This window comes from Rissa tridactyla, chromosome 7 (assembly GCF_028500815.1).
Source record: "Rissa tridactyla isolate bRisTri1 chromosome 7, bRisTri1.patW.cur.20221130, whole genome shotgun sequence".
NCBI lineage: Eukaryota > Metazoa > Chordata > Aves > Charadriiformes > Laridae > Rissa > Rissa tridactyla.
Window position 1 is genome coordinate 50,039,810 of NC_071472.1, and position 27,870 is coordinate 50,067,679.

Genomic DNA, 27,870 nt, shown 5'->3' on the forward strand with positions numbered 1-27,870 from the left:
ATGTTTTGTTCTTTCAAAAACAGTGTATGTCTCAGCTCATCTCTCCCCTCCCATCTACTTTCTTATGCCTTTCTGGAAGGTAAAAAAGAAGCCAACAAGCACATCCCTTTGCAGATCTCTGCAGCAAGACCTGAGAGTTATTAATGGTTCTCTAAACAGACTGGCAGCACTGAGTTTCAAGCAGTTTTAATCCTATTCAATGACAGCAAAAAAAATTATGTATATACACACACATATACATACACAGTATAGAGAACTAAGCCAGTCATTACTTCTGCCTCTGACATCCTGACAGTGTTTAAACTCATCACAGCACTCTAACTTGAGATTTATTACCTCAAGAGGATTTTATCCTTTTTTTTTTCCTAAAAATATCATTAGTAATCAATTCAATTAAGCTTCTGCAAGCTTCTACTTCACTATTAATTTTGTTTACAAGTGGTTTACTTTGGTTCGGTTCAGTTTGATTTTAAATCTGTTTAAAGCAAGCCAAATTACAGTTTAACAAGAAAATAAAAGTTCACATAGAGATATAACAGAGTTTTTTATCACACTTTTAATTCAATTATTTTACAGTTCTTGTAAGCAAAGCATAATGTCAAAAAGAATGAAGTAGTATGCCGATGTACACAAATAACAAACAAAAATACCACAAGTACATTGCAGCAATGATTAATTTTTTTTTTCTTCTTACCTTTATATTGGAGCTATGCACTTCTGCAAGTAGAATCTGTTCCGGTTTTAGCCCACAGAGTTCACTTAACTGTTTTTTCAAGCCTGTATACTTTTCATCCATGTTCAATCTCAGGCCATATCGAACAGGAGTAGTACCATCTAATTTAATTACTTTAAAGGGGAAAAGAAACACACTGGTCAGCAAACTAGGAAAGTTTTAATGAGAATAATACATTACAGCTATTTACTTACCAGAAAGTATTTTTTTCCCCACTTAAAAATATGATTTATTTTTTTACCAGTCTATTTTCAAGGTCTGCAGACAAATGTCAGAAAATCTCTTGCTGCATGGACAGCAGAAAATGGTATCAAAATTTGTTTCACTTTTTAATCATCCTTCCTTTTGCCTCTTTTGCAACAATACGTGGGTTCTTCATGGTATAGTTCATGACCTATAAAGTATTTTTTGTTTGCATACTCCCCCCAGCCCTTCTTTTTCGCTCTAGGCAGATTTAGGGCAATCTCCACAACACAGTGAACAGAAGGAAAGTTCTCAGAATTTCCAGTTGACATGTTTCTGTATTAAGTCCTTTAGTCGAGACTGAAAATGGGCCACCTATGCTTTGTTTTTAAAGATTTTATTTCAGTTTAACTGTATTCCAATGAAAATTCTGGTACTCTATTATATTAAAATAGCTATACTATTTTTAAGCGTAAGTGCTAACACAAACAAAATCTGGATGTTTTGTAGCTGTGCTACATACACAATTTTTATTTTAGCAATGACAAGTTTATAGGGAGTTAAACACTACTACTCACCTGTAATTTCTAGGTGCATGTAGCTATCCATTGGCAAAGGCAAGGACAAAAAATTGAAAGGGTCAAATCTAACACTTATATGTCCACAAGTTTTACATTTTACTTGTGACTTCAGCTGCCCATGAAATAAATCTACAACAATGGATCTGTTTCTTCTCAGATGGTTTTCCCAGGCCTAAAATGAAGCACAAAAAAACCAATACGAAGTCAGAAACTGAAGACTACTTGCTTGAACTAGAGGAAGGAGGATACGCTGGAAGACCTCCAAAGTTCTATTGGCCTACAGAAGTCAAATTATTTCCATAGGAATTGTTTACCAATTTCTAATAAATCGGAAGTATTTAGCTTCAACATGAGTAAAGAAAAGTTATTTCAATTAACACAATAATCAAGACATGACATCATTTAACGTACTTCCGAAAGGATCATCAGATATCTTGAAAAATTGTAATACTCCATAATTCTGAAGAGCTGTTCAAAATGATTGTGAAGTATCATCTTTATACCTTTATTACAATATCTAAAAGTAATTTTCATCTCAAAGGTAAAACTGGCTCCTTAAATCACAGATCTAACGAGTTCCAAAAGATGGTACAGTCCTGGAAGAGTATTGCCACAGACAGTCTCATCAACAACTTAGCAGCCTAGTACTATAAGGGAAAAAAACCACCCAAACAAACCAGCAAACAACCCAACCCATACCTCTGCTGCTACTTCCCAGTCTGGTCGACCATCACTGTCTTTCAGCTCAACATATGGCTTATCATGAACTCTGTTTAAATCCTCATGAAGACCATCCAAAAGAAAAGCCAGAAGCTCCTGTGAGTCTTGCTGTTGAAAGCCATTAAATCTTGGAGCATATTTTGCTATTGTCCACTATAAAAAAAAGCCAGAAAGTTATTTAACATCACGTAATGAAAGTTGTAACAATAAATCAAAATGTTGTAGACAAGACGCATGCTGTCAACCTTCCCTTTCTCTAGGGGAGGTACTAATTTGAGTCCCAGAACCATTACAATACAGGTAACCTCAGGAAAAAGTGCATTGAAAGATTTCTACTATTCAAAGAAATTCTTGCTTTCTACCTTTAAACAACACACATCACAGACTTACCCGCAGCTTTAACGGTGCTATATTCTTCTGCGTTCCACTCCACAACTCCTGAACCAAATCCCCATAGCACTTGGCCATGTGTCCTTTCATTCCTATTGGATTTGTCCTAGAAATTGTAAAGTAATTAATACCATACTAAATTTTAAATAATGTTCAAGCATGGGGATGAACAAGGAAGCGCAAAGGCTTCTTGCTGAACTGTTTTAACTCTCCCAGAAACAAAAGAGGTTATACTTTCAATTATCTAATCTAGCATCTGCTGTATAGCAGTGGTTGATCACACTGAAGTTAAAAGGATTTATTCATACTGTCTACTTCTGAAAGCTGAAACTCATCTTAAAGAAACGTTACAGCCTCTAAAACGCCAGTGGTCTCAAATAGAAAATTACCTGTTAAGTTCATAAAGATGTCTTCCTGAGATGAAATACCGCGTTAGAGGCTGTGTGTTACTGACACACTGGATACTGGAGTTCATGAAGCATGTGTTACCCAGATTGCTTAATCCAGTAGCACCCTTTTCAGTAGGAACTGACATAAAGAAAACATAATTATACCAGTTGCGCAGATGTGAAAAATTCAGAATGGTGAATCAGTAAAGTTAAGCATATGACCTTTTCACAGTAACTGGTTCATTTTATCCTGCTCCCAATTACGAGACTACAGCTAGCATAGATGCAACAGAAGAACGGCCTGTTCAACACACCCGCTCTCTCAACTTCACTTAAGTAAACAGAAATTGAGGTATTTTGTTGGATCTAATCGACTATGGACATTGGTACGATCCATAAAACTATTTTTAGGTAAATAATCATGGTTGGATTACTTTGTTAAAATCTTAACTATTCCTTACCTCAAAAAAATCCAAGATAATAAACATAAAATTTAGAATTTCCTATGTGCCATTTTCTGTTGCTGCATCTGAACATCTACAAATTTATCTGTCTATACATCCAACCCTCCCACGTTTCCAGCATCAAAGTTAATAAAACAGAAAGAACATGCAAAGCAGCACAGGCGTAAAAGACCTCTTCCAATGTTAAGAGCACTTATATTAAAAAGAATTGATTGAACATAATACAGCCTCTTGGATTTTTCTTCTCATCATAATTCAATTACTATGCTGAAACACTTACCTTTATGTCTGTCTATTTTACTGCTGTTTGCTATAAAAGACATCTCTTCTGGCCAGCTCATGTCTTTGTTTCGAACTAAAGAGAGATACAGTACAAGGATTTTTTTTTAATTGTTTGTTACTTACTCCAGAGAGCTTATACAACTTGAATAGGTTTAATTAAAATTTTCTAATATTCAATTGAGATTAGAAATTTGCTTACTTTTAGTTACTATTTTTGCTAGCTTTCATTTCAATGTTTCCAATCGTTTTGGGAAATCCTTCTAATGCTGGCATCATTCCAACCATGCCAGTAACATCTTTAGAAAGCATCCTTCAGATTTCTTTCCTCTTGGATAACAAATTTTTCAGTACTTATTGTAATACTTAATAAGGATCCACCAGCTTGAACAAATCTGTTCAATTCATGCGCAATCGCTAATATATATAATGAAAAATTCAAGCGTATTTCGAAACAGGGACAAATTACATGTGTTTCGAGATAAAGTGGGACAAAACCCCACAAGCCTTCCTAAACTAGCTTTAGCACCAACTCCCCATAGGATCCCCGTTCAACCTCTGCCTTGCACTGACACCAGCCATACAGCAAACTGCCTTAAGGGACGGAGCTGGCTGAAAAAAGGGAGTTATTTTTCACTAGATCACTACTCACATCTGGTTTCTCAGATAGGCATCAAGTCCATGGTTAAGGCAGGTGGCATAACACACAGAGGAAGGGGGGACTCCTTTCAGTGGCAGCGTTGACTTAACACCCGTTTGTTTATTGAACTACAGCCTCAGGGTTCTGCTTCACCTGATACAGCAAGGGGCAGTCCCTCTCCCCAGTCTCCACTCACAAATTCCCATTTCTTCTCTTGTGTCTAGTGATTAATGCAGATACACGGTGAACTACATCAACCACTCTGCCAATTTTAAATTAATTAAATATGAGCTGAGCCAAGAGGCAAAAAGCATGAGTCCAGCTAGCACAATGCAAGACCCAGATTTCCGTAGAGCCCCTGTGATGTAAGGACAACAGAAGAGTGGATTAAGAATGTACGCTTCTGGTTCTCACATTAAAAGATTAGCCAAAAAGGTCAACCTCATTGAAAACTCAGCTCATCCATGCACCCTGATACCTTTGAGAAAGGCTTAACGTATTTGAGACCAACAGCACTGCCCAGCGTAGCAGCGCGTGGCAGGAGGATGACACACAACCGACATAAATTGAAAGAAGAAAGGCTGAGATTGTTTATGATGCCTTTTCACCATCATGAGAGCCAGTCAAGCAGGGAAGGCCAAATGGTTCTCTCCAGATGTGAAAATAAAATCAGCTTGTAATGAAAATCTTAGACATGAACCTGACATGGACTGAAACATGCAGTTTTCTTCCTCTTTTGCTTTATGAGTAAGAATGTGTCCATGAAAGTATCATAACCTGAACTCTTGTAAAATTAGTGAAAGAAAAATCAGGTAATGAAAAAGCCTCAGATGCCTCAAATTGCTTCTGTTAAATCTCTGGTATTTTATCCACTGTAAGTGCAGTGGATTATTTGAAGCTTTGGTATTTCTTCCTGTGTTTCTTTCAATACATACATACATAGAGACAGACGTCTACTTACACATACTCCTTCTTCTTAAAACATTTCCCCCCCAGAAAAACACTTGGATAGTAGGCCTATATATTTGTGTAGTTTGGGCAATTACAGAAATGGGTAGTACATACAATTTATTAACATCATATATACTCATATAAAACTATTTGGGTTTAGTGTGCAAACCAATTACAGGCCCTTCTCATACCTTCTATTACTAAATGCTGCTCATCTTGGATTTTAAGATACTCCAGTCTGTGATCTTCATCATCCAGCAAAGTAAGATAGTTCTGCAGGAGGAAAAAATACTTCATACAGTTATTAATTCTAGATTTTAAGTTCTCGGAGGGTATTTTAATCTTGAAGCAATTAAATTAAAACAGTATTAAAAATTTCTTCACAAAAATGAGATCATCAGTTTCCTACCTCTGTTAATTCAATACAGTAGGTCAATGATCTCCAGAAGCATCTAGTTCAATGCTTTAATTTTATGTGGTATTTCTTTAGAATGAGAGAATTGCATGCTCTTAATGATTTGGAGGAATATAGTCTGCGTATTCACTCTGATTTGTTCACATACACATTTGAAAAAGATCCTGGATGGCTGCTGGCTTCTGTGCCAACATCATCATGCGTGTCAATGAAATAATATATTTTTATTTCCATTTAAAACAGTTTCTATGACACTTCATATTAAGCCTTTTAGTAGGTCAATTGCCAATTTTTAAATATACCACAGGATAATTTAGTGTTTATCAGGCTACTAGGAAAACAAAAGGTAATTTTTCTGGGTCATTAATACCAAAATCTAAATTTCACTGCTTGGCATGCACAAAAAGCTCTAGAAAATACACAGCAAGAGTCTTCCAACCTGGGTGGTTAAACTGCAAAGGAAACTTACAACCACTATTTTTTTTTTTCCTGTGTGTGTATATTTAATCCTTTCTATGAAAGAATAAGACATACAATATCAAATAGTTGATAAAAAAAAAAGAAAAAATGTTGACATTACCTCACTATTGTATAACCAGAGGCGCATATCTTCTTCTTTTATACGTAGCCTCTGGGAGAGATATTCATGTATCTCTTTAATTGTCTGCATTCGACTAAAGCAGCCGGTATAAGCCAACACTCTTTTTAAAGGAGCATTTGGTGAAGGTACGTTCCCTGGATTCACAATCATAAGAAAAGGGCAAAAGATAATGTATACACTCATAGGCCAACCAAAATCAGATCATTAACAACTGATACACTACATACACTATAAGTACTTTTTGTGAAAAAGCAGGACACAGTTCTACTCTTTTTGTTTATGGACAAAATAATGAGTTAGATGGAAAGCTAGTTGTTACTAACCTTTTGGGACAACAAACTTGCTATCGAAAAGCAGATACATTTACCTCCCTTTCTTACCAAAACCTATTAGAAAATTGCTCCCCTAAGGTTCTCATAGGAAAGAAATAATTTAAAGTAGTTTTAAAAGAGTGAACTATTCTTTTTTTTCTCTTAAAGACAGAGTATCAGAGACTCTGTTAATTTTCAAAATAAAAGATTTCAGCATTTCATGAGAATTTTCTTTTTGAGAGCACGCTGTAAGTAAAAAAAATAAGGTTAAAAAAAAATCAGTCTGACTGTTCTTGGAAGTAGCGCAACTTTGCTCCAGCTCTTGTACGGAGATGAACGCTGCTCTGTGAAGATGAAATCAACCTGGCAGTTTCACAGTAAAACTATTCTTAACTGAATTCTTCAAAACATTCTGTGAAGACGCCTAGGATTTTCATCAGACTTTTTCAACAATCTCATGTTTGCTACACGAACTAATTCCATCAGTCGAGACTGTTGCTGTTTTCCATAATAGGAGCTCATCTTTAAATCAAACATTTGCACAAGCTCAGTTTGAAAGAGATGAGACCAGCTTTACATGCTTTATTTTTTGAGCTTCTTTAGTCTAAACTTGGGAAATTCCCCGCTCCTCCCAGAGACAGGTCTGTAACATATTCATGAAAAGCTTTTATTATACAGCCAAACCCAACCGGGCAACTGCACTACTTAAATAACCACAAGTGACATTGTTCTACTTTCACTGTCAAAAGATTAAAATAAAATAAACAGTACCATATGAAAAGATGCAACATCACATGCAATTTGACAAGGGTGTAAAAATATACTGTAATCATCTTATAAGTCAGCAAAGCATCAGTTTTGCTTCAGTATACCAAGCAAAGTACTCAAGTTTTTTTTAAAGAACACAAAAAAGCATTTTCTGAGATTAGGGATCAGAGGATTAGTTGTAAGATTACAGCAAGAAAGCATATCTGAAAACTCAAAAAGATTAATCACTGATTGGACAAATAAATTAGTGCAGAGCAAAATAATTCCAAATCAAGATCAAATTTGGCACATGAGAAGATTCTCTTTATTTGAATTTTGGCATTTTAGGATGTCCAAACAAAGCAGTTTCCATTTTATTAGGTCAAGTAGGAAAAATGAATTTGGGTAGCAGGCAGTTTCTGTAGCGGAACTGGATCAAGCAGGCAGCCACCATCTACACGTTAAGTTTGAGATTCTACCAAAGCAGTGAAAGACTGAACATCTGCATGAGATTTTTAAAGACAGGCTAACTAAAGCAAGGCTGAAGGATTTAATTTTCAGTGGTCAGGTGATCCCATTTCTGGACACACACTACTGTGGATGCCCACGTGTGTCTGTCTGTATCCAGATGTACAGGTGTGTGAATATCAGGTATTTCTTCAAACCTATTGTGCAAGGCAAGTATGCAACTGCGCATACAAATTGGTACTCGAAACAAATCCTGCAACACTTCCCCGCTGAAACGTGAAGCTGCAATCTAAAGATTTTTCTTATAGCCCATTACTTGTACAATCTTCTGGTGAGCATTACCACCACGATTATGGCACATATTTTAGTTGGATGTTCACACTTCTACTGAATTGTCTTTCTGAAATGCATCAAATAACAGTCTTCATATTCCATTAATTCAATCCTTTTCTAAAGAGTATGAAATAATTTGGGGCATTAAACTCTAGCTGCCCAACTAACTCGGAACCAGTTGGCTGCATCATGATTTCATTTATCGTACCACTGTACTATCAGATACACACCCCACCCCGATGCACAGACGCATGTATTCTATGGCCGCAAAATTAACTATGGACAGGATTAACCAGACCTGCCCTTCTTAGCTGTTGGGTGTTTATGCAGTGCTCATTGCTCACTTTCATCTCCCCACTCGATTTGCAGTAACTCTGCAACTGAACTGACTGCACTGCAAACGCTCCCTCGTGCCTCTTTCTTCCAGGAGAAGGCAGGAGAAAAGCCTTTCAATCTTTACCAACCGCTGATTGTGCCTCACAGTTGATTAGCTGGTGTACAAGCACAGTGGCAGCAAAGCTCCTACAGCTGCGGCTCTCGCTTTCTTAGAAACTGCGCACTTGGGATTCTTGCTGCATTCTTAAGTTACCTCTAGGTAAATGCTGAGGAAACATTCTCAGGCTCATCATACCCATATTCACCCAGATGTTGGACTGCTGCGTTCGAGTGGCAGGCTGCTGTCTCAGGAAGAGCAGGTAGCGAGGGAATAACTCCAGCTCAGGCACATTTGTTTTGCTGTTTTTGATCACCTAGTAAAGACGTTTAAAACACATTTTAAGAGACTGCTGTTCCAAACGTGTAGGAAATCCCAATAGGAACAGGAATTAATGATTAAAGCAGATGGTTAAAAAAATAAACTATGTTTTACTAGGAGATGAGAAATCCTCTGAACTTCTTATGGGGTCTTAAGCAAATATCCACACTGATTTCTAAGCACTTTTTGAAGCTTATTAGTTGCAGATTGTCAAAAGCAAACACCTCGTTTAGTGGAGCACAACACCATGGAAAGAACATTTGTATAATCCCTGAAATATATGTGAATTTACAATGAACCTCATTAATTCTGCTCAGTGTATACTTCAATATAAAAGTTTCACAACTGTTGAAAAACACTCACTCTGAACTTTAGGACTGAATTCAAACCTTTAAATTGTAAGAACAGACTGAAACTTACTTTTGTTGCATTTAGATGTTGACAGGAAAAGCCGCAATTACCCCAGAACAGGACTTGCAGCTTTTCAGCCACCATTTCTACAAAGATTGTGCTACCTAGATCTGCCCAAACGTAGACATACATAAATGGCAGCAATGTTCACTATTTTTGTGACCATGTGAAGCAGAAGAAAACACTCAGCTTAAGTTGTGAGAAGCAATATAATGCACTGAAGTGCCACGGGATTAAACCTCAGTTACAATAAAAACAATAGTGATGAAATTTTCTGGAAAGGAACAATGTAGTAGTCCCTGCCGCGGGGTGGGAGCCTGGGACTGCAAGTACCTGTGTGCTGGCTGCGAGTAATCAAATGGTCTTCAAGAATTCAAGTGTTCAGACAATTAAGTGTCAAAAAATTTCTTAATTATGGACCAAAAAAACTAAAGTTCATACATACATTATTTATATTTTTTTTGCAGACAGGATACCCAAACTGAAATTCTCTCATTCTGAATAGAAGTCTTTTTTCTCACAACCCTATCGCAAAAATCTCAAGCACATTAGTTTGTGCTGTGTATAAAGAAATGTGGCCTTTTCTGGATCATGAAAGGTGTTTGTTTCCATGGAGAATGTGTGGGAGGAGGGTAACAGAAGTCAGTGATTTTTTCACTGTAAAATAATTGCCGGTACTACGGCTAACAGATCGAATTGTCAAAACATCATACAGCTAATTCTCCCCCGTTTCTGACACTGAATTTTTGTGACACCGACCACCTAATCTCTATTGCTACCATCAAAAAAATCCCTTCACTTCCTTTTTTTACGTGTCACTCCTATAAGAGACTACCTGACACAGAATAAACCAAACACTACATGGAATAAACATATTCAACAGAAACAGAAGAAACTTTCCAGTGCCTCTAACTGAATACACCAAATTACATCAGTTTTTCTTGCCTCTAACATCAGCCTACTTTTTTATAAATTCAGTATTAATAATTCAAGTCATGCCAGCTTTAGCTCCAAATGATTATGACCTGTTAATCGTTTTGCAATATTACACACAGAGAAACAGAGAGATAGCTCAATAAATTGTGAGTAAATTATATGATTCAACAATGGCTGTTGCTACATAATTACTGCTTCTTTTTCAATGCTGTTGCTGTTTTAACTGCAACCAAAAAAAATCTCATTGGGATAACACAGACTAATTATCAGTCCACTTAGTGAATTCCATTTAATATATAGCACTTTCACATTTGAAAATTATATTCTGCAATACATTCTGCATTATGCCCAAAATTAATTTTTAATTAAAGATATTACAGCTTTAATACAGAAAATACTAGTGTTAGTTACAAAGAGTCAATTTCAGTTCTTCAAGGTTTTTTTTCCTGTTTTTTAATAAAACTTTTATGCAAACAAATACAAATACTTTCTTATCTTTGACACGTTCTTGCTAATTAGTTAATTTTATTACAAGGCTTTAAGTGACTACAGGCAACTAAATAAATGTTGATATAAAAATCAGTATTACTGACTTGTAAATATATTTTTTATCACACAATTGCAACACTTATGGTTAATCATTTGTAGAACTATTTCACAATTTTATTGTGATTCATTGGCTTTTCTGCTTACTGTCAAATGTAAGAAATGGGAAAATTCACTACATACAAATTATTTGCTGGCAAATGAGTATCCCCTAAGTCTGGAGGAGTGTAACTGATGTTGTGCTGAAGAATGAGAATGATCATCACTTGCCTCACCAGTACGACTTTTAGTTACTCATTAGAAAAAAGAAAGGTAATTATCATAATACTCGAAGATGAATGACACGAGAGAACTATTTATTTTGAATATATGATCTGCTCAAAATAATAACTGGTATTCAAATGGCCACGATATGTAATACCTGCAATAAAAATCAAAACTGAAGAATTAAAAGAGCAGCCCGATTGGATGAGTGTATCAGGTGCTGGTCTTTGCTTCTAGCACTGAACATGGTTAACCAGAATCATGCTGATTCAGCCTTTGACAGGAGATGCCAACTCAGTTTTAGCATCTATTTCTTGTGGAATTGCTTATGATAAATGCTTTATTGAAAAACCTTTGACTAGAAGGTGAACAACTTAACCAGTCTGTGGAGTACTCAAAAGCTGCTATGCTCATACGCGAATTCTTTTTAGTAATACCTGCTCCTGCAGCTTGCAGCTACAGCTCAGAAGTGCTTCTGAGCAAGCATTTTCACAAAGAATAGTCTTTGCCTGTTTTCTTTACTGGGATCATCTATTGCTTTTTAGATCTTCACCAAATCTTGCGCATTGTGTTTTCTATGACACTTCCCCCCACATCATTAAATTGTAAGAGAGGAGAAACGCATTTTCAAAGATGCAGGTGTTTTAAATTTATTAGTTTTGCAGACCAGCTGAAAATTTATCTTAGCTTTTAAAGATGAGTGTTTTGATCCCGAGTCTTTAAACTGATCTCAAATTTACTTTTGTCTGCTTTAGCAATCATTGTCTATTGAGCAACAGTTCTGCCCTGCTGCAGTATCTCCTGGGGTTTGTGCTGCAAAACTCCTGGAAAATATCTACAACTTTCTATTTTTGAGACTGCTTTTTCCCAGCTTGCTCTTCAAGACTCTTCATTTAGACTATTCGTTTTTGGATGAAGTTGGAGATGACCATAAAAGATTACCTTGTGGAACTGGCAGAAGCTTGGACACATGAGGTTGTTTAGATTATCTTGGTGGTTATGGCAAGTAAACAGCGTCTACAATCACAACTTACCGGCCTGGGCAAGGACAGATTTGCTCCATACCAATGGTAAAGTGCTCTCCAAACTGGTTCTGGTACCATTACGTAGTCCTTCCCTTCAACCAACTGCGGAGATCGCTTTAATCTTCCACCCTCCATTGTTAGTGACGCAGCCTTTAAACAAAAAGGGATTTCCTCAAATCTCAAGCAGAAAAAATAGTATACAGCTACAGCAATTTTAGTTCACAAACACAGAAGACTTTTTAATTAGTCAAACTTTTAAGTAGCAATTAGCAACTGTTTTTCATACTGAAAGATGGTATTTAAATGTAACAATAATTAATGCTCCAGTTTCACTACTTACTATTTCTCTAAAAGGCTGTCTAATATAAAATTTGTATTTGATTTCTCTCTTGTGTCACCTACTCCAACAACTTCAGATACTGCACAGAGAAATCCAATCTATACTCATCATTGATGGTGCTGGTCTGTGTTTTATGTTTTGTTTGTATGAATACTGGAAAAACTGTCAGGTTTGGTTTACTATTTAATAACTATTTTCTGGTTTTATGCAATAGCAATAACTCTTATATTTAGATTGAAAACACTGAAGAACAGTGTTTAATTATTAAAATACTTTAGCGTAACGCTGAAAGTTGTGTTTTCATAAATGCCTTTTTCGTTCGTAAGGTCTGTGACGCTGTTTAACAACATTTTGAGTGTTTCTCTTCTCACAAAACACTCAATAGTAGCCTTAAAAACAGAAGACATTTTTTTTCCCCTCTTAAAATAAGAGTAAGAAACCCAAATTCTGTTATATGACAAAACAGCGCTAACTTAGAATTAAGCCACTGGCTGAAAAAAACAACACATAAAAAGCTGTGATAAAAGTACACTAAAAAGATACTTTTCCTATATTCACATGACTTAGATGCATTTACCTTCACTGGCTCTTGTGTTACTAGGGGCTGGTTATCAATAGCTCCTGGTTTCTGAGGATTAAGTTGTAGCAAAGTATTCCCATTGGTTCCAAGGAAACACTGGTTATTATTGTCCGAAGTGTTATGCTGCCTAGCGAAACAGACATCAGACCCTGGTGTGCCAGGGTAAAGAGTATCTGTAACAGAATACAAAGGGGGGAAAAAAAAAAAAAATCATCTCTATTTTAGTTCATGAGTCCATAACATAAACAAAACAGTTAAACTTGTATCCTTTTTTTGCTTTTAAAAAAGGCTGAAGAAGTTTGCTATCCTTCATACTTCAGTAAAACATGCAACTCTTCCAAACTAGAGAGTGACAAACATATTAGCACTCTCAGAAAAGGTAAAGAAGCAGATCTGTGAGATCCAAATACCAAAGCAGATACTTACACGAAACTGGTTTGAAAACAGCTAGGCTGGCATGAGCAAATGTGTTTGGCATTTGCTGTTGTCTGGATGTTTGAATAGCAAACCCTTGAAAATCTTACAGAAAAACCTGAATATATATGCAATAATGCCTTATTTTCATTTCTTCCTCTTGAATCAGCACATAAATTTTATTCTTATAGAACCTCCTTTTGTTATACAGCACAACAAATCTAAATTTGAGGTTAGAAAAAAGAAAGAACCTTTATCTAAAACTTGTCTCCCTTTCTGCCCTTCCTCTATTCCCCAACCCAAAAAAGATCACAGTAATTTATCTACTTCAAATTGAAGTTGTGTTTTTAAGATACAGATTTTAAAATACCAGATGCACATTCAGCTGCCTCACAAGGAAAAAAACATCATCTCAAATTCTCACAAGAACTGACTGAAAATCATCACTAAAATCTCTTCTTCTTTCCCAAAGACGGCTCCCAGAATCTGCACAAACTCATTTAGATCTCATGCCCTGTAAAACTATAAGTCTGCTTTTCCTAATTGTTTTTCTGCTTCTTTCTTCTTTGTCGTAGCTGAGGTCATCTCATTGCAAGACATAGTCCGATATCAACGAGCTATGAGCTAGAAACAACTTCAGGTGAAGAGGGGGAAAAAAAATCCACTCGGAAAATAAATTATAGGACAAAAACTATCTTGAAAACAATTCTGGAAACTAATCATAGCATAAAAGATGAACTGCTGTTTAAACAAGACTGTTTCTTGCTTATCCACCGCAGACGAAAAAATCCTAGTAATTCACCAACGTCTACACGTCGGCCACTTCTGCAATCTAAGCTGTGTTATCTTTCCGCCTGGAGGAATCCATGCAGTATGTCGTTTTCTCAAAACCTGTTCTACATTAAACCTCCAAGGAAATAAGATGTTATGCTTACTGCTGCTAGTAGTCTCTGAGGCTTCTGATGCAGTAGAAATATTATCTGAAAACTTTTCTTCTGTTGCACTGAAGTAATTAAGACCTCCCATTTTGTCTTCTCCCTGTTCTGAAGTATTGGCTGCAGCAGCTATGAGTGAATTCTTACCTCCACTCAAGACAGATGAAGGCTCTATCACAACAGGGTTTGCATCCTAAAATTGGTAGGCAAGTAGAAAAGTTAATTATAAGCCCATATCAAAGACATTTAGCATCAGCCAAATCAATCAACAAAATTCACAGCTGTATGACCACTTTTGCATATCACAACAAGCTTTATAGAAAAAAAAAATACTTTCTACATCTACTGATGAAAAATATGCAGAAAGAGACAGATGTGTTAAACCAATCGAATAAACTCTTCTGCACAATATAAAAATCACGAAATACCAGAATTATTTTCTCTATCTAGATACACAAAAAGACAACCATTTTAGACAGCTGTAATTACAGACTATAAATATTTGAGGATTTGTTCTTGTTGAATTTCATATGGTTAAATGAGAAGCGCAAGCAGGAGAACAAAAAAACACTCCTTCCTCAAACCTGCAACATTTTAGTCTTCTCTAACTTTGTTTTGAAACAAAATTCCGTTGTTTCCTTTGGAGAAGCAGCATTGCAAAGGCAATCTGGCTCACGCTTGGGCAAGAAAAATGCGCATCCCCCCAAAAGCATAACTTGCCTGCCCAGTACAGACAAGATGTAAGAAGAATCCTACCCAATTTACAGCACCAGTCACAACAAGAAACGTCAATGAATGAGAAAGCAGAAGAAAAAGGGAATTAACTGACCCTCCGAGGGGAAAACAGAAAATCCACGCAATGAACTGCACTGTAACAACATTGGAAAAAGGGATATTTCCTGTTTTATGCTGTCCCCTCCACTATTTATCACATCACTAAACATAGTATCTTGTCAAATAACAAAACCGTGCAGTAAAGCTACAAGTACAAAAATAAGACAAAAATGTATGTTGGAATTACAGCAATCATTTACAGATTTTCACGGGAATTCTGAGTGTTCTTTTTGCTCAAGAGGTAGAGTGACTAATGGCATTGTGCTGTTATGCAAAGCATTAGGTATGAAATCATGTGTCCATCTGAGTACTTATACTAGGACAAGGATCAAGTTACCCGGTATTTCAGGCATTTAAGCCATCATCTGTCCAATTCATTGTGCACAAAGAATAACTGTAATTACATGGTTAGTTAATGCATACATTGCAGTTTGCTGAATACTTTTAGTTATTTATATTTATACAACTCAAATACTATATGATTACTTATCACTATATAAAACTCTTTGGAGAAATAGTTTATTCCACTCGTGTAACCTGCAAAAAAAAAAATTATCTCCACCTCAATTAAATTCTATTAAATATGCTTTCTTTTGTAAACTTCATAGTGATGCTTTAACTTGAATATTTTAGTTGAAGAGTATGAAAGAGCACCCTGTAACTATAAGGTTTTAGTACGACTCCTTTGATCACCATCAGGTACTGGACTACTTTTCATCATTGCCTATAAATCAAATTTATTCGTCCAGAAAACGGACATTGTGTATTTATGGCCCAAGCAAAGTCAAAACCAAAACAGGTAGCTTTATTATCAAATGGATCAAAAGACTTAAGGGAAGTACTATCGTCAGAGTATGTTTTTATTCAAAAATATTTTGACGTGCAGGAATAATGAAACAAATTACAGAAAGAGGTGGCAGTTTAATGAAGTTGTAGTGAAAAGCTCACCATGTGACAATGATTCAGCAAAACAATTATTTTCCACAAAGAGACAGGAGAAGCTTAATTTCAAGCATTATTGGCTAAGCAGTCATTTGCTCCACGCTCTTTTTTCATCAGCACATTCACAAATACAAAGAAATCACTTATTCAGTATACATTATTATTATTTCACTTACGTATTTGACATATTCTTTCCACTGGTGCCACCATGGCACTGCAATAAGAAACCAGTTGTGCCCTGGCTGAAGGCCATACCTGCTTTCTCTTTCTAACCAGCCTCTGCACATAAAGAATGAACAACGTGAAGTATTAATTGAAACAGGGAAATCACAGTTGAAAATATTAAAAGGTGATTCTGAAACCCATTTAAGATACTGAGCAAAACACACACCTAATAATCTGTCCTTCTTCTTCTGGAGTGGCAGGTCGTAGCCCCAGAACTATATGACACACCTGGAAAAAGAAAACAATTCGTATTAAGAATGACACCACTCTGAAACAAGCATCAGGTAAACGAAAGAAAGAACAACTCTAATGGGACCTTTCAGAAAATTCTTTTTAATTATGTAGCAAGATTACCTAGAATTGAAAAAGTCACTAAAAAGTATTTTGAGCTACCCAACCTGTTCCCACTGTTAAGACAAAAATACCAAGAATCTTAAATGCCCCAAGACATTAAGAGGCATTAAGGTGAACAGAAAACGAATTTTCATGTCTGATGCACGTGCTATGGAAGAGCGCAGTAACTGACATGGATTGGACATACAAAAGTTAAAGATGTCTATATGTACTGGAGAGAGGGAATGAGGAACTGGGAGAATGAAAGCTGCTGGAAGAATAAGCTAAAAGTTAGGAAAAAAAAATATGGAAAGGGGAAAAATGGGGAGAGGTGGGAACACATGAAGAGACCGAGGGAGATGTCTAAAGCAGCTCAACCAACCAGACACCACAAATGCTCTCCAGTTTCAAAATTGTAGAACGTTCTCTGAATGTCTGATGCACTTTTTCTTTTTTTTAAACAGACACAGAAGAAAAAAGCACCATCCCCAAGACGGCTACTCAATTTGGGTGGGGTTTTATTCTGAGTACAAGACGCAGTCCCAGATGGCTAATTGTAAAGCCACCCCGGGCTGGCTGGAGCGACGTCCCTGGCTGGTTTCCCCAGCAGCTCCCAGCCCAGGGCAAGCGGCAGCAAGAGCTGACTCTGCGGGAGTCTTGGTTTCCAGTGCAGGGAGGAGGGTCAGCCGTCTCCTCTCCCAGACGGTTTTCAAATTGGTTGCTACTCATAACATGATTTATAGTCTTTTCCTTATGTCTCTTTTGAGGCTATCAATTTGCATCTCAGCTGGAGATTTCTAATGACTGGTGAGATATCTTATTTAAATTTATATTACAGTGTGAGAGACCGTTTCACATTCTGAATAAAACAAAGGCCATTAGCTGCTGGGAAGCAACAGATTTTCCAGCACACACAACACAGCTGGCTCTGATGGTACTTTTTAAACTGATGTAACACTGTGCTAGTATCAGATTCTTCACATAAACTAACTCCGCTGCAAACAAACCAACCTATTTGCTGCCAAGCTTTCCAAGGCGCTCCACTCAGACCACTTAGCTTTTCTGTCTGCAGATGAGACACACAAGCTCATGACAGTTCAAATAAATGCCCAGACAAATCAATGGCAGACTGTCCTGTGCGAGTACACTGTTGAGCCTGCAGCATGAGATGAGGGTGCCTCACATGATAAAGTTATCAAAGGAAATAAAAATCTAAAACAAAAACGTAGCAACTCTGTCAGGAGGAAAAAAATATTGTATATGAGATGTCCAAGAAGCAATGTGTAACAATTGTTATGTGGAATCTTCATCAAGACAAATTTACTAAATGTTCATTCATTCTAACTCAATATGGCATAGATATTTGTTAGTCAATCAATACTAAGTTATCATAGGATATTTGCTGCTAGACAGTCCAAAAATAAAGACAGCCCTTCTTGAGAAGGTTACAATGTAAGCAAAACCTGATGCAATTAGAGACAAAAAGAATTTGCAGAACTTTCTGATTTTATTCTTCTCAGCTGTGGCGTAGCTGATGGCCTCGGAATACTCTCACTCAGTCCCCACGCAGTCCTTGGAAAAGTATAGTTCAAAATACAATTTAGAAAGTAGTCTAGGGTAATAAAAGGGAGAATCAGTAGTATGCTATTCAGGCAGCCTCTCATAACAATTGGTTGTTTGTTTTGTGGTTTGTTTTTTTTTTTAAAACCACACAGCTTCTTTCTGATGAGATATTTTTTCTGCTACAATCTGACCCTGTAACTGATTAAGCTTCACTCATAAGATGAGCCCTTCCTGGAAGAACTGAGACTGTCATAAGGGGCTGGAGGTGAATACTAAACATTAGGGCAAATCTTCAAGACTCCATTAGGATTGTTATTATTTAAACTCAGCCTCTAAGAAAAATGGGTAAGGAACAAACCGCAGTGAATGAAAATACTCTTAGGGAGTTATTTTCTGCACAAAGTGAGACAGCACTAAACTATGACCGGTTTAAGGATTTATAAAAATCCAATTCAAGCTCAATTAAAAACAAATTCAGTACACACTTGATGCTCAGCTTTTGCAACACAATAGTGATATGATATCACAGTTTTCAAGGACTGCTTCATGAAGAAAGCAATGAAAGGTTCCTCAGATGGCCGTAACAGAAAGGGTAGAAGGGAAGTGGTTTTAAAGAGTTAGCAATAGCTTTTCTCATTTCCTGTGTCACTTTCTTGGCAATGATTTGCAAAACAACTGCTTAAGAACAAAGCCTTTTTCTAACGGAAAATATAACTGCTGATACACTTGAAGTTTCTTTTCATTTTATAGACAGTACACTACATTCACTTTAACAAATTATGCTTTAGGCATCCCCATACACTGAAAAGTACAATAATCAAATAGAGAATTATTCCATCAAGGTAATGCACAACTGCAAATCCACATACCTTATTGCAATAGACAAAACTGTAAGCATGTTGGCACAAATGCTGATGCTGCAACTTCATGGCCATGCAAAAAGCTCATGAGTTAATTACTATAATTTTCAAGTTTAGATTTCCTCTAAACATACCTGAAAAAGTAGATTTAAAAATTCATTGGCAAGTGCACTCTTCACACTCCATATCTGGTAGTCCTCCAGAGTGAGATGGCCAAGCTTAGTTAAAGGGAGAAGGAAAGGGGAAGGAAAAAACATCAAACCATTAACCTATTTATATTAAAATGCTCATTAAATGTGTCATACAAAGCATGACAAAGACAGTGATTTGATAAAAATTAGCATCTACCACTGATAACAAAATTTGATCCAATGAAAGAAGAAAAGTCCAGTTTTAGCATAACATATGCAACCTGAAGAACCAAAAAGCTTTGCATGTACAGCGGATGAACTCTGCACAGCACGTAAACTTTGCTCCCACTCTCCATCACTCAGATGTAGTATTCATGCTCAACCGCCACGGTTGTACCTCCTGAAACCACGAAACCAGCAGAAGCAGTATGTGACTGGTCGGGGCAATCACTTTGTAAGAGACACAACAAGACTAAGACATTCTAAGACTTTGATCATGCAAATAAGCTCTTCACATACTCGCATCCATTCAGAAACCCACCATCTTCCTCTCTGGGTTGGGAAAAACTATTTTGGATCATCACGTCCTTATGGTTTTGCCTTACAACACAGGTCCTATTAATTCTTAATCACTTGCAAAGTTACAGTACACTGTTACAGTTACAACACAAAGTTACAGTTACACTGACCAATGTCAGAGGACCTTCTGATTTTCAACAGTTTAGTGACAGGATCAACCTGAATTTTTTATATTGTAATGTAATTCACAGCCATTTTTCCAGCAGTGGCAGTTACTCCACCTCCTCTTACAGACCATTTTCTCCAGAGTTCACACAGGTCAAAGCTAACAGATGAAGAGAGGTTAAGTAATTTATGTAATTACTGCACCATCAGCTCTTTCCAGCACTACATTCATGATGCAACTATGAAAGATATTCTGAAGACTCAGTTGTCTTTTTTAACTCTTTGTGGAAACAAGACTGCTATACGCTTGGTTACAAACTACCCTTTTGAAAAGCAAGCAATAAAAACCTCAAAGGATGAAAGAAAGTTCACTGAAGCTGTATTTTCTACTGCTTTGGTAATGAAAGAATTGTAATAGAATATTTGCCCACCACTTTGTTGGAGTACAAGCAGGCAAGACAACTATTCAAACAAGTAATTAAGCACTTCTAGACAATCTTTATAGTTTTTCTTAAATTATTTATAGTTTACAGACGCTCTTCCTAATTAGCGAAGCAAAGGATGAAATAATGGAAACAACTTCCCCTATGTTGTTTGCAGATGATAGTGCCTATCTTGAAAAAGGAAGAACATAATTAAAGATTCACACGCAGCTAACTATAAAGCACAATATAAACTATTAAGACTTTTTGCTGTGAGTCACGACAGTCATGACAGATGCCCCCATAGTCTCCCGGATACGTAGCTCTGAAATATCGTCATACATGGTTCACTCTTTGTATATAATATTATCGCAAACAAAGTAGTTTCATAATAATAATGCATAAGTTACTACTGAATTAATACAATTCTGCTCCAGCACAAGAGGATAACGTGTCTTTACATAGCATAACATATAAGACACACTAATGGCACTACCCCTTTCTTCACAAAATCATTTTTAACGTGAAACAAAAAAATAATTTCTCCAGAAGAAAAGTCAAGCATCAGATTTAAAACTGGTATTAATTATGCATAGCAAAGCCTTGCAAACAGTATATGCTTCAAATTAATTTCATCTGGTTATGTATTTTTGGTTTAGTTTCATATATAAAAATGGCTTATAAAATTCAAACATGGTCTTTCTCTCACAGAACAATATGGAAAATTTTAATGGAAAACTGACATTTCTTGAAAGACACTTTTATTGACACATCTCTGCTTTAAAGAAAGCACAAGATTTTACTTTCTTTCTTATAAATAAACTGAAGATACTAGGATACAAAAATGACACGGGAAGAACAGCAAATTCCTACCTTTGTGGTATCATGCATATTCAAAATATCTTCTACAATTTCAGACAAATCCATGCCCAATTCCTTCACAAACAGAAGGATTAGAAAACAGAGTTAAATTCTCACAGCACTCTCCCGAGCTGCGTGTGTTCAGAATAAAAACATAACTGCAAGAAATGTTGATGATATCTCTATGTAATTCGCAAGCGAGCGCTTCAAGACAGTTGTACTTTTGTAACTAAGGTTTCCTTATACGAAAGAGCATACATTAGAGTCACATCATTCTGCTTTGGTTAATGGAAGTCCAAGCTACGCAAGGTAAGTTCCATCCAGTTATCAAGGCTCCTCGGCTAACGTAGTTGAAGGAAGCCTGTATTTCACTGAAACCATGTTCCAACAACACTCACATTCCTACTTTTCAAGGATGACTTTAAGAAACAGGAGCAAATGAACAGAAAACCAAATATAACTTACAGGTATTTTATCAGTACGGTTATCTTTCCAGACCTCTAAAAGTGCAACCACCATTTCTTTAAGCTCAGTGCGAGACAGCACACCATCCCGGTCAATGTCAAAAACCTTGAAGCAAACTGAGAAAAAAGGAAATTACTTTTCGATGTTAGAACTACTCAACAACTATTATTTTTTTTTCTTGCAGAACGTATGTCTGCAGAGTCACAAGAACATGATTTAGTGCTGACAGTTTTGATGAGGCAGGATGCATGTGTGGTAGTGAGGAAATGGAGCAGCTGTGTTTAATAAACTGAAACCTAGATTCCTGCAATTCTGTGCTGTGTTTTCTGATGTGACATAGCAGGGAACATATGTGCATCCAGAAATTTCCAGTGAATGATAGCTTTTAAGTTGCAGCAATATGGCTTTGGAAAAGTATGGAACAAAAGTATTTCAAAACACAAGAACTTTGCAGGGAGCCAGCTGAAAAATGGACAGTAAACAAGCCAGAACATGCTGTTTACCACAAGACAATCAAATAGGACATCCGTTTTATATTATATATAATGAATAGATAAGTGTTTGCACTTCCTATATGGAGATACACAGTTCTGCATCATAATGCAGAACACTGCAAAGTAACTTCTGAAATGTATCTTTTTTCCAAACAGGTTAATAATTTATATGAAGCTATGGATAAGCTATAAAACATACAGAATTAGGTTTAATCATCCTTTATAAAAGGACGCATTGATATTTAAAATACCTTTAACTTTTTAACTTCTAAAGTCTGTCACCTTTCACAGACACATACTTGCTCAGTGGAAAAAAAAAAAAATCTAAAAAGGTGGAAACAAGTAAACTTCATTGCTCAAACTGAAAAACCTCTCTACCATCAATAGTTAACATTTTGCATACTTACACTTCTGTCTTTCTGCCAAGGGTCCTCTGCAACATGCTGAGAGCCCACAGGAAATTTCTTTAAAATCTATGTGATTGTCTCGGTTTTCATCAAAAGCATTAAACAAACCTGCAAACCACAAAAGCATCTCCTGTTACAGCATCTGGCTGAAACAGCTCACAATCATACTTAGCATCTACAGGAGGAGTTAATGGTTAACATTTGCAAGGAGAAGTTCAAACACTTATAACTAATTTCTTACTAAGTGTAATAAAGATAATTAAGCACTACTGAGACCATTTCAAAGGTGAATTAGATCACTTGTGTATGGCTAGACAAAGCCGGGGACAGGGAGGAAACCAAGAATTCTGAACAGCAGCCTTATTTTCACGCCTTCCTTGCACCGACTGATTTATAGGAGTGCACATCTAAACCAGTATTGTCACAACAAGCATTTTCGCAAAAGCTGAAGGACCAACATAGCAAAGGCACTCAGATGCCAAATGCTTTGGCTTTTCCAAAGCGCCTGATAGAAACTCCTATGAAAATCACCAAATACCTTTGTAAATCTGGCCCTAAGTGAGCTAGAAGTTTAGTTACTGGCCTTCAAAGGATTTAAGAGTTCTATTCATTCAGCAGATAGAGAAAACTTTTTTTTATCCCATAAAATTTTTTTCCTAGTGACAATGACTCAGTGGCACTATACTCAGAAGACATATAGAATGACCAGAAACCATTCAAGTTTCCCTACAGCATCTGTGTAAATTTATCTCACTAAGCAGATAAAGTACACTCACAAGGAAAAGGATACGAGGATATATCCTTATTGAATTATAAGTTCTGGTGTCCTAACAGCTCACATCCACTGCAGATGAATTCCCCACTTTCTACCAACCGCCGCCACTTGTCAGTAAAACTGACCATTTGGTGGTAAAAAATTGTCACTCTAGGACTGCAGACAAAAACTAGCATGTAAGTAGAGTGTTACCTAATGTCCTCATGTTGTGCAGTAAATGGCAATTAGAAAACTGCAACCTCCAGTTATTACCAGAGCGGCTTCAACTTGAAAGACCAGCTTGGGTATGAATGTGCCTGCCTTGCAACGCACAACCCTCCCGACCAAGCCTTCTGACCAAAATCTTCTTTTAACTTACACTACTAGGGAAGCGTCTTTCATTGACTGCACGATACAGCTTCTGACTTGCATGCCAAATTGCCATTTAACAGATGAAACTCACATTTGCCATTTAAAAAATGGTCTTCTATTTTATCTCATTCAGGGACAGCAGTATATTTTGTCATTACAGAATCTTAAGAAATCCAATGAAAAATTTTAAGCAACTGCAAGGCAAATTATACAGAACGTCTGCCATATTTCCTGACAACTAATAAGTATGTAACACAAAGAAGCATCACTTCGTTTGCGTTCCAGATTTCCAACAAAAAGAGATTTCTCAGGCATCTTTTCTCATTTTCAAACATTCTGAACTCAGTGGAATGTGTCTCTGCAATTTAAGCTTAAAACATATTTTAAAATAGGCCCACTTTTAAAACCCCTAAACTTTGTACGTCAGTAGACTACCAGGTACTGAACACCACAGCAACACCACTTCCTCGCAGGTTTGATCCAAGTTCCATACCTTCACTCAGAGATGGATGAATAGGAGGGGAAACTAAGGGGGCAAATGTTTCTAAATCAAAACGTCCAGTTCTTGATTGAGCTTTTAGCAGCCAGTATCGTTTTTCGAGATCGATGATGTCAGATTCTTCCACTGTATAATCAACAAAAATAAAAGAAATTTTTGGTAATATCTAGACCATGTTAGAATTCAGCACCAAATAAAAATGCAGCATTGTTTTGTTACAAAGAGAAACTACGTTAATTTTTTTTATGCCTGACTCCTGCATGTAAAAATTGAAAACATGAGCAGTAAAGAAATAAAGGTCAAATTTTACTTTCTTTATCTACCGAGTCATCTTACCTATTCACCATCTAGGAGTTCAACATAAATAACACATCATCACAAGTGCTTAGAACTACGGAAATGAATTTTTCCCACCACTAAAGGCTCCAGCAGACTCTCAATTTTCACATATTTCTTCTTGGAGAACTGAACAGATAGATTATATGTTCAATACCTTATTTTCCCAATGTATCCAGTATTTAAATCCTCTAAAAGGGTATGAAGTAGCATTAAAAAAAAAAAAAAATCCCAGAACTTCTATGGAAAAAAGTTTAGTACTTGGCTGCTATAATGAGTAAAACAAGGTGCTCGGCAAAGGTGAATAAAAATAGCCAGGGGAAGAACTTGTGTTTTCTTTCAAAACATTATACACAAATGCCAGTCTCCTTACGTTTTTATCCTTGAAATTAAATATATATATATAAAAATATTAAGTTTCTGCTCAACAATACTTCTAACCTTTTTACATATGCAAGTGTGTCACAACACTGCTTTAGGTCAGTGCAAATTAATTGGTTCTCAAACAGATATGTAATGACAAAGCTGTCTATATTAAGAACTACTACATGTGATCCCATTCCCAGATGGTTCTGAGCCTTTAAATCCACGCCAGCTTTCTAATAGGTTTAACTTGAGCTATTTGGCCTGATTTAGTCTACAGAAACAATAATAATCCTGTAAGGCTTAAGAACAGAAGAGACACAAAAAAAGTTATTTGTCAAATTGAAATTTTATTGATTTCTTTCCCTACTTCTGTCATTAGGAGTAGTAATTTAATCAGAATATTAACTTAGGTAACCTACAATAAGCATGAAGTAGCTGTAACTGCCCACGCAGGCACATCATATAATGCATCACAAACTACACAACACCTTACCCTCATCAGCAGAAAGTTCGGAAAAATTTTAACAAAAGATTAATATCTGAAGTGGAGTTGGAAGAGTGGAAGGGTTTTGCATCTTCCTGTAAAATATTTTTAGGCAGTCTAACTAGAAAAGTAACATCAGTGAAGACACGTCCTGCTTTTCCTCCGTACAGTCAGTAGAATCACTAGACAGACCATATACTGCATGCAGAACAACCCCAGCAAAGCTGCAGTTCCCAGGTCTTGTTAAGGTGACATACCTTCAGGCTGAACGGAGACATTTTACCTTCCCTCTTAACCCCAAGCACGTGCCACAGCATCCTCACACCAGCATTATCAGCTATTGGGCATTTACGTAGTGAGTGAGAGAAGAGAACTGATCCAGAAGAAAAACCAAACTGATTTCCTTTCTCCTCTCCCCTTCCTTCCTAGATAGATTGATTCCCTTATCTGGCTCACCAGCTCCTGGCTTCGGTTGTGTTGTAATCACAGAATGGTTTGGGTTGGAAGGGACCATTAAAGGCCATCTAGTCCAAGCCCCTGCCACGAGCAGGGACATCTTCCACCAAAGCAGGTTGCCCAGAGCCCCGTCCAACCTGACCTGGAATGTTTCCAGGGATGGGGCATCTCCCACCTCTCTGGGCAACCCGGGCCAGTGTCTCACCACCCTGAGAGTGAAAAATTTCTTCCTTATATCTAGCCTAAATCTCCCTTTTCAGTTTAAAACCATTACTCCTTGTCCTATTGCTACAGGCCCTACTAAAATCTCCGTCCCCAATACATAAGGAAACAGTAATCTCAACGTATTAAGGAACATCATTCTACTAGAAATCATGAAAAGTGAAATAGAGTAGTTATTTCTTTGAAGATCAGCATATAGAAACATCGTAGGTGCTTAGAACTGCCACAGATGTCAGCAGCTCCATGATCCTACGCAGAACAGTCCAGTGATGTAGAACTGCACCTGGTATTTTCCAAGAAATACAGGGACGTCCTGATAATTTAATGACATACCTGCTCCCCCAATGGTCAGTATATTAATGGATGAGAGAAAATCTACCAAACAACATACACTTTCCCTCAATGTTGTTGCCTCTACAGGTGTCAGGGTGCTACAGTACTGGTAAGAAAGAGCTGGCAAGACATGACATTAGGACTAGAGTACCAGCATTCTGCAGGAAATACAGGAAGAAGTATATTCGTGTAGTTTCAAGAACAGAAATAAACAAAAATAACAAATGAAAGGTAAGAGCCACCTTATGAGACAGAACCTGAAGTACATGAAGAGAATCACAGTACTATAACACTACCTAAACAACCCCACGCAAAGGGCAAGTTTGTACTGTCATTTAGAAGAATTGCGCACACACATTCTTGCTCTCATTAGCAAATACAAAAGCATTATGCTAACTCTTGGGCATGAGCATGTAAAATCACTTTGTTTCCTTTTCATCTACCTTTGTGACTAGGAAGGATAACAAATGTGCTGGCTGCACTTCATTCTTGAAATGATGCAACACTAAGAATATTCAAAAAACACGTGGAAGGTCACATTGCCTTTACTGAACGGTAACTCTGCAGGAACCTGCTTTCACTGGCAGGTGCATTATTGGTCTTTAGTAATTAAGAACTGAAAGACAGGTTTGCTGGCAAAATAAAACATGCTCAGATATCTATCATAGAAGTGAGTTGTACTCCATTTTTTAAATTGTACTTCACTGTTTCTACAGTGCTAACTTTATTGCTGTATTATTTTAATCTCAGAAAAGAAAGGTTATCAGAAAGCATCTTATCTGCATTTCTGCCAAGCAGTGGCTGAAGTTACATGGTCATTTAAAAGACAAAGAATTTTCAAATAATCATCTTCAAAAGAACAGCTGACAGCTATTAGCATAAGCGCTACACTGATATTACAGCCAAGGCAGGTCCAGTGTATTGACTTTCTGCAGAAGAGCCAAACAGTTTAGAAAGTAAAACTGGCAAAATAGCAAATAATATTCTTTGCACTGATTAGACTTACACAACTCAGGTTGAATACAAATAAAAATGTGGCATTCATAGTAGCAATGAACTGTAGCCCACTGCAATAGCTTCACTTACATAAAATACTGAAAGATTGATTGGATTACAGCACATGGGAAAGTTTAACTCCGAGTTGAAAAGCCAGCTGTTACAGAATTTGATTTCTCCAGAGTGATTTTTTGCACATAATCTTGTAAATCAGCCTCAGGATATGTAGCGCTCCTCTATTGCTCTATTCCTCCAGAAATGTAAACTGAAAGAAATCTCTTGCAATTTATGATATATACATACAATTGTATTTGTTACTGAAGTTTAAATGAAGCGTGATAAAAGCAGATGCACTTATTATACAAACATACTAATGTGTATGAAAAAAATGCCATATTCTAAAGAGGTTTTATATAGATAA

General features: G+C 36.7%; 1 protein-coding gene across 7 annotated transcripts in view; it reads right to left on the reverse strand.

Moving 5' to 3' along the window:
* USP32 (ubiquitin specific peptidase 32) overlaps window positions 1-27,870 on the reverse strand; it is a 77,535-nt gene that overhangs the window by 9,991 nt on the left and 39,674 nt on the right. For 2 of the 7 annotated variants that reach the window (XM_054207969.1, XM_054207968.1), the window contains 19 exons: window positions 24,251-24,382; window positions 22,632-22,739; window positions 21,731-21,846; window positions 21,278-21,340; window positions 19,302-19,385; window positions 16,578-16,639; window positions 16,363-16,465; window positions 14,411-14,603; window positions 13,059-13,234; window positions 12,151-12,291; window positions 8,795-8,954; window positions 6,326-6,480; window positions 5,522-5,603; window positions 3,741-3,815; window positions 2,997-3,135; window positions 2,608-2,713; window positions 2,197-2,370; window positions 1,495-1,669; window positions 695-846 (listed from right to left, as the gene is read on the reverse strand). In XM_054207969.1, coding sequence (XP_054063944.1) covers window positions 695-846; window positions 1,495-1,669; window positions 2,197-2,370; window positions 2,608-2,713; window positions 2,997-3,135; window positions 3,741-3,815; window positions 5,522-5,603; window positions 6,326-6,480; window positions 8,795-8,954; window positions 12,151-12,291; window positions 13,059-13,234; window positions 14,411-14,603; window positions 16,363-16,465; window positions 16,578-16,639; window positions 19,302-19,385; window positions 21,278-21,340; window positions 21,731-21,846; window positions 22,632-22,739; window positions 24,251-24,382 — 2,396 coding nt within the window. The remainder of the gene's footprint in view (window positions 1-694; window positions 847-1,494; window positions 1,670-2,196; window positions 2,371-2,607; window positions 2,714-2,996; window positions 3,136-3,740; window positions 3,816-5,521; window positions 5,604-6,325; window positions 6,481-8,794; window positions 8,955-12,150; window positions 12,292-13,058; window positions 13,235-14,410; window positions 14,604-16,362; window positions 16,466-16,577; window positions 16,640-19,301; window positions 19,386-21,277; window positions 21,341-21,730; window positions 21,847-22,631; window positions 22,740-24,250; window positions 24,383-27,870) is intronic. The other 5 variants (XM_054207973.1, XM_054207970.1, XM_054207972.1 and 2 more) reach the window with 5 other exon arrangements.